At 39.3% G+C, this 7,567-nt stretch overlaps 2 protein-coding genes across 7 annotated transcripts in view; one reads left to right on the top strand and one right to left on the bottom strand.

Annotated features, from left to right (window-relative positions):
- Window positions 1-260: 260 nt before the first annotated feature.
- Window positions 261-7,567, bottom strand: part of LOC134227982 (organic cation transporter protein) — an 80,233-nt gene continuing 72,926 nt past the window's right edge. For both annotated transcript variants that reach the window (XM_062709708.1, XM_062709709.1), the window contains exon 4: window positions 261-1,546. In XM_062709708.1, the coding sequence (XP_062565692.1) occupies window positions 565-1,546 (982 nt within the window). In that variant the 3' untranslated portion in view covers window positions 261-564. The remainder of the gene's footprint in view (window positions 1,547-7,567) is intronic.
- On the top strand, window positions 1,553-7,536 carry LOC134227983 (uncharacterized). Of its 5 annotated transcripts, none has more exons than XM_062709714.1 (4): window positions 1,553-2,215; window positions 2,518-2,650; window positions 2,924-3,938; window positions 6,869-7,536. In XM_062709714.1, the coding sequence occupies exons 3-4, from the start codon at window positions 2,927-2,929 to the stop codon at window positions 6,922-6,924; spliced, it is 1,068 nt and encodes a 355-aa protein (XP_062565698.1). In that variant the 5' UTR covers window positions 1,553-2,215; window positions 2,518-2,650; window positions 2,924-2,926; the 3' UTR covers window positions 6,925-7,536. The 5 variants fall into 5 exon arrangements, 4 of the variants coding, with proteins under 4 accessions (XP_062565698.1, XP_062565694.1, XP_062565697.1 ...); XM_062709710.1 differs by having other exon boundaries at window positions 2,482-2,650; XM_062709713.1 differs by having other exon boundaries at window positions 1,553-2,370; window positions 2,482-2,650.

Below are 7,567 nucleotides of genomic sequence, written 5' to 3'. Positions count from 1 at the left end.
ATACAGCTGTGTAAAAAAATATAATCCCCAACTAAAGATGAGCGATAACAAAGCGTTTTACTTTTCGATGGGGATGCCTATCCAGTTCTTTTTTTTTTTTCGCTCATGTATACAAGTTCGGTAAACTTGTTTTCATGGCTTGTAATGATTCAAAACAGTTTTTGCCTCTTTTATATCGTTGTTTCTTATCTATGGGGAGCGATTTATGCAAGTAGGTACTAGGTTATGGAATATTTTCTCAATTAAATGAAATAGATATATAAAAAAATATTTATTTTATTTCGATCGGAACACTAATATAACAATATCAATCATGTCTGGTCAGCTTTTGGTGATTCAAAATCCGATCAAATGTTGTCATCGTCACTTTGCAGATTACACGGAATGAATTTGTGATATTTCTTACACAATTTTCAGATCATCTAATGCTCGCTTACTTACTATAATAAAACTGGTTTTACACATAAAATAGAGTGGCTTTTGGGTTCGCATCAAATGCACTAATCTGTGGCATATATGCTAATAGGAATTAAAAAAATGTATGTATTGGCGAGGTTCATCCTCCTAATGTTTTCCATTTTCGACGCCATTCGATTTCCGTTTGCCGAAGTTCTCACCATCCTCGATCGTTTCAGGCAGAGGGTGTCCTTGCGTCTCGGGCAGGAAAAATACGAAAAAGGCACCGACAAGCGGAATCACTCCGAATATGATCGGAGGCAACCAATGAGCAATTACACCCATTCCAGCGACAAAGGGAGCAATCATTGATCCAATTCGAGCAATCATCGACGCAGTTCCAATTCCAACATTTCGCACTACCGTCGGAAATAGTTCTCCTGCATACAGATAAACAGTCGGGAAAGAAATGCTCATTCCTACGAGACCGATGGACGCTAGGCCGACATTCAACCAGGTCACAGATGGGGGCACAAAAGCGATGGCCAGCATTGTCAAACCGGTCAGCGTATTCGATGTGATCAACGTCTTTTTACGGCCGTAAGCTTTCATCATGTAGATGCAGATGAGAGTTCCTGGAAGTTCCAGCGCTGCTCCGATAGCTACGTTGATGTAAATGTCACCACCGGAGTGGCCAATGTACTGCGCCACTCCGAAGAAAGCCAACCCGCACACAAACCAGTTGAAGCACATGAATAACGATTTAGCCCGCATGTTTGGGGTACGGAACAGATCCAGCAGATTTCCTTTGGCCGCACCTCCATGTGTCTTTGTTTTTGCATATTGTTCCACATCTTCACGAATGTGTTCCGTCGGGAGCTTGTTGCGTTTGGCGGCCTTTTCCAGCACCTCTACAGCCCGTTCAGTGTTGCCTGAGGTGAACAGATATCGGGGCGATTCCGGAACCAGCCAGTAGTAGGACAGCAGCAAAACAGAGAAGATCGAAACACCAAACTGCAGATGGTGCCAATCGCGGAGGAAGTACGCGAAACCAGCCAATGTTAAATGGCCCAGGTTGAACGGGATCTGGTATAGGACGGAGAACAGCTCCCTCCATTTCGGGCCAATGATCTCCATCACCAAAACGAAACTGGAAGGAATAAAAGTGAAACTTTAATCTAAGAGCAATGAACAGATAAGATCTAATTATTATGCTTTATCGGCTACGAAAGTTTTAAAGCACAACAAATAATTTTTTTTTGTATTTTCAGCCCGAGGCAGGTTCATCTCTGAAAAAATCTATACTTGAAATAAATCAAGTTGTTATATCTAAAATGTACACCCCTATCCTAATGTCAGTTGACGTTCGCCAGATAGACGAACGAAGAGTTAGCCGAATGGCTCAAACGATCTGAGAAATACATGAGACGATCAGTCTACTTTGATACTCCAACTCGATCAGTTGTAATCCTCGACGATATCACAGTGTCTACAGTCTTTCTGCAATTTACAGTTTCCACTTAGTCCGCTTTCGGTTTTCGCTTCTGTAAACGGTTGCATAATTATAAAAGTGACGACGAGGAAGTTACCAGTTTCACGCGTGCAGTAAGAAAATAGTGTTTTCACCACAAATACATCATCCACCGGAATAACCAGCATCGTGCAAGGGAAAATCGTGATCGCTGCGGCAGTCACACTAGCAGATCGTTGGGGGATTTTGTCTTAGCGAGCAGCTGAAAGTAAGGTAAAACCCGTCCGTGTGGAGAAGGTTCGTTTCGCGTCGGTAGAAATCCGGACAAACCGGCCCGTGGCCAAAACCGTAAGTACGAAGCAAAGGAATAGAAATATATACAGAAAAACGCTTCAGTGTCGTGATTTCGCCATTTTATGAAGAAGCGTCATTTTGGGTGCAATTGCATGCAGTTGAAAATTGAAAAGGCCTTTTCATCTTATTGAGTGGTAGCGAACAATAGGGTGATTCATAAAAACGATTGTTTTGTCTCCCAATTACCTAACAAATAATTATTTATTGTTCTATTGTATAAGCAATTGATATTCTTTATTTCTTTACTAAACTTTATAAAGGTCGAAATCAATAAAAACTATTCTTTGCGACACAAGGGTGAAACCAGATTCGGGCGGCGAAAAGAAAAATCCTATCTCTGAGAATCAGACGGAAGCGTGAAGCGGCTAAATAGTACTTAGAACTAAATCGTTCTGGTAGAAATTGTCGACCAAATACCTGCACATTAGGGTGAGTCATATCTATATCTTTTTTTTAAAGGTTTTAAAATCACGAAAGTGAACGAGAAGTTTTTGTTTTAGTGATTCACATAATCTATAGCGCTATTTTTATTCTCTGTGTTTTATTTATTCTATTACCCTTTTATCGACCATTTAACTTATGCATTCATCCACATTGTACCAATATTTCATTTTAAATAATTGATGTGCTTTTGAAAATTCAATTCTTTTGTTAATTGACTACACTTTTGTAAAATTTTGCCTTTTTTTTGCACATATTCAGACAATGAGTACCAGTGTAGCCTTTTCATTGGAACCCTATCGCAAGGGAACGTCGTTCAATGATTGGTTTACCAGGTTGAAATATTTCTTCCTGGTAAACAAGGTAAAAGAAGAAGACAAGATGGCCTACTTCATTACCATGAGTGGTCAGGCAATATTTTCTGAGATCAAGCTTTTGTTTCCGGCGGGAAATTTTGAGGAGGCGACTTTGGAAGATATAGTTTCAAAATTAAAAAATCGTTTGGACAAAACGGATCCGGACCTGGTCCAAAGATATAAATTCAGTACCCGAATCCAAGGGCCGGATGAAAGCACTGAGGATTTTATTTTGAACTTGAAACTTCAGGCGGAATTTTGTGGATTCGACAATTTCAAAGAAGTCGCTATCCTTGACCGTCTCATTGCCGGCATTAGCGATAAGAAATTGAGGCAAAGGCTACTGGGAGAAGATAATTTGACTTTAACCAACGCAGAAAAATTGATTGCTACATGGGAGGTTGCTAGAGCAAATGCGGGTACGGCCGATCAACTGGCCCCAGGGCATTCAAGCTTCGTGGCTGCAATAAAGAAAAGTCCGAATGAACATCTGGGGGTGGCAGCAACTAGATTAGCCAAAGTTTATGAATTTTCAAAAAAAAACCAGGGGTTTTCCAGTGAGGATAGGGAAGGCTTTATTAGAAGGCCGGTAAAAAGCCGATTAGGGTTCAGACCGCTGGAGCGATGGCAACAATCTTACAAAGGTGGACAAGGATATGAAGCGAGGAATTCCCGACAGCAAGAAGGACGACTGGGAGGACGACAATGGCCAAGGCCCGACTACTCACAAATGATATGCCATTTCTGTGGGGTGAAGGGCCACATCCGAAAGAAATGCTTTAAACTGAAGAACCTCAATCGGGACGCGGTAAATTTGGTAGAGTCCTACAAACCAGGACCCTCAGCAGACCGTCACATCACAGAGCTATTAGAGAGAATGAGAACTAGAGATGACGAGGACGATGAAGGCAGCGATTCAGGTAATTTACAATGTATGTTGGTAGCATCTATCAACAAAATTAGTAATCCTTGTTTAGTGCAAGTGGAAGTTGAAAATAATTGTTTAAAAATGGAAGTGGATTGTGGCGCGTCTGTGTCTGTTATTGGTAAAAGGCGATATTTGTCGATGTTTAATAATCCTTTGCAAAAATATGACGAGCCATTGATGGTTGTAAATGGAACCAAATTAAAAATTGAAGGAGAGGCAACAGTTTTTGTCAAATTTAATGGTAAAGAGGAGTTAATGAAGTTACTCGTCCTTGATTGTGAGAACGATTTTTATCCGTTGTTTGGTCGAACTTGGCTGGATGTATTTTATCCCGATTGGAGACATTTTTTCATGAATTCGATGCAAATTAATAGGGTAAATGGAACAGGTAAAGAAGTTGTTGAGGAACTTAAAAGCAAGTTTAAGAAGGTGTTTACAAAAAATTTTTCTACACCTATAAATGGATTTAAAGCAGAACTAGTAATGAAGAATGAAACGCCTATATTTAAGAAGGCGTATGATGTTCCTTATAGATTGAAGGACAAAGTGGTAGAATATTTGGACAAGTTGGAAAAAGAAAAGGTAATTACTCCAATTGGGACAAGTGAATGGGCCTCACCAATCATCATAGTTATGAAGAAGAATAATGACATACGTTTAGTCATTGACTGCAAGGTATCTATAAACAAAGCTATTATTCCTAATACATACCCTTTGCCCACATCACAAGACGTTTTTTCGAATTTAGCGGGTTGTAAAGTATTTTGTGCACTCGACCTCGAAGGAGCTTACACCCAATTAGAATTAACGGAAAGGTCCAAAAAGTTTGTGGTTATCAACACGATGAAAGGTTTATACAAGTATAACAGGTTACCCCAAGGAGCATCTTCTAGTGCCTCGATTTTTCAACAGGTAATGGACAAAGTATTAGAAGGGATTGAAAATGTTTCATGCTATTTGGACGACGTTTTAATTGCGGGAAGCACAACTGACGATTGTAAATACAAGCTTTTATCAGTACTAGAACGATTAGCTAAAGCTAACATAAAAGTAAATTTTGAAAAATGTAAATTTTTTGTTACGGAACTTACGCATTTGGGGCACATCATAAGTGATAAAGGATTAAGGCCTTGCAAAGACAAAATAGCGACCCTAGAGAAGGCAAATGCCCCAAAGAATGAATCGGAATTGAAATCATTTTTGGGCTTGTTGAATTACTATCACAAATTCTTGCCAAATTTGTCGACTAAATTGCACCCTTTATACAATTTGCTGAAAAACAATGTGAAGTTCGTTTGGGATGACAACTGTCAAAAAGCGTTTTTAGAAAGCAAAAATATGTTGATTGAGACAAATCTTTTGGAGTTTTATGACCCTAAGAAGCCCATTGTTGTTATCTCGGACGCTTCGAGCTATGGACTTGGTGGGTTAATAGCGCATGTTATAGATGAAGTCGAAAAGCCGATTAGCTTTACCTCTTTCTCGCTTAATTCAGCACAAAAAAAATACCCCATCCTACACTTGGAAGCATTGGCTTTGGTGTGCACTATAAAAAAATTTCACAAATATCTTTACGGGCAACAATTTACGGTGTATACTGACCATAAACCATTGGTAGGAATTTTTGGTAAAGAGGGCAAAAATGCAATTTATGTAACAAGATTACAACGTTATGTGTTAGATCTCGCGATATACGATTTTGAAATTATTTATAGACCCTCGCACAAATTAGGCAACGCGGATTTCTGTTCTAGATTTCCACTGCAACAGTGCGTTCCAGAAATTTTAGATACCGATGCTATTAAAAGTATCAATTTCAGTAAGGAAATACCTATTGATTCAACACTGATTGCGGATGCAACAAAAAAGGATGAGTTGTTACAAAAAGTGATATTTTTCATGCTAAATGGCTGGCCTGAAAGGCTAGAAAAACCGTTCTCAGACATTTTTTCTAATTACTTGGATCTAGAACTAATGGACGATTGTCTTCTATTTATGGATAGGGTTGTCATACCAAAGGTTTACCAAAAGAAAATTTTAAAGCTGCTTCATGCAAATCATTCGGGTGTTATCAAAATGAAACAAATGGCAAGGAATACGGTGTACTGGTTCGGTATAAATGCCGACATAGAAAGGTATGTTGCTGAATGCGAAGCTTGTAATAGTATGGCAATAGTGCACAAATCTAAGGAGTCTTCCAAATGGATACCTACTACGAGACCTTTTAGTAGAATTCATATTGATTTTTTCTTTTTCGAACATCGCACTTACCTGTTGATTGTTGATAGCTTCTCTAAGTGGATCGAGGTAGAGTGGATGAAACATGGTACAGACTGCAATAAGGCGTTAAAAAAGTTGATTGCATATTTTGCACGTTTCGGTTTACCAGACATACTAGTATCGGACAATGGTCCCCCATTCAACTCCAGGACATTCATTGAGTTTTTGGAAAGGCAAGGTATAAAGGTGATGAAAAGTCCTCCTTACAACCCTGCAAGTAACGGCCAGGCGGAACGTTTGGTAAGAACCGTAAAGGAAGTCCTTAAAAAGTTTCTCATGGACCCGGAAATTTCGGAGTTGGATCTGGAAGACCAGATTAACTTGTTTTTATTCAATTTTAGAAATAATAATTGGACGACAGATGGGCATTATCCATCTGAAAGAATCTTCTCTTACAAACCTAAAACTATGTTAGATTTGATTAATCCAAAGAATAGTTATAAAAAACATATGGACATACCACACTCAGATGATGAGGGTCATGTTGAGCATCAAAGTGGAAATTTTCGTCAAAAATCCAAGGATGCTATTGACAAACTGATGGCTGGGGATGAAGTGTGGTACAAAAATAATAATCCCCACAATCAGGCAAGATGGATTAAAGCCACGTTTATTAAAAAGTACTCTCACAATGTTTTCCAGATATGTATTGGAAGCGTGGTCGCAATGGCGCACCGGAAGCAGATGAGAGTCTGTAGAAAAGCAATGCCCTGGCTGCAACCGAACGTTCTAGTAACGAGAGAAGAGCATCACGACACAATGAATAACGATTCGAGGACTCCTGACGACGAGCCGCCCAGTGGCGATGGAACAGCGGAGCGGGCTCCGAAGGGAGGAACGAAACGGAGACGTCTGGAATCAGGAAGCAATCAGGGAGAGTTACGTAGATCAAAACGCCAAAAGAAAAATAACCGTAGTGATGATTTTTATTACAAATGAATTACCTACATTTTCGGATAAGTCTTAGTGTTCAATGAAATTTGAATTCGATGTATTTGTTACTCCAATGTTTTATATTTTTTTGTACAAATTTTGCGATCGATATGTTTTCGCGTTCTGAATGGTCTTTACATATGAAAGGGGGAAGAATTGTTATATCTAAAATGTACACCCCTATCCTAATGTCAGTTGACGTTCGCCAGATAGACGAACGAAGAGTTAGCCGAATGGCTCAAACGATCTGAGAAATACATGAGACGATCAGTCTACTTTGATACTCCAACTCGATCAGTTGTAATCCTCGACGATATCACAGTGTCTACAGTCTTTCTGCAATTTACAGTTTCCACTTAGTCCGCTTTCGGTTTTCGCTTCTGTAAACGGTTGCATAATTATAAAACA

Source organism: Armigeres subalbatus, chromosome 3, assembly GCF_024139115.2.
Source record: "Armigeres subalbatus isolate Guangzhou_Male chromosome 3, GZ_Asu_2, whole genome shotgun sequence".
Classification (NCBI taxonomy): domain Eukaryota; kingdom Metazoa; phylum Arthropoda; class Insecta; order Diptera; family Culicidae; genus Armigeres; species Armigeres subalbatus.
Note: the sequence above shows the minus strand (reverse complement) of the source record. Positions and strands in the feature narration are given on the sequence as shown.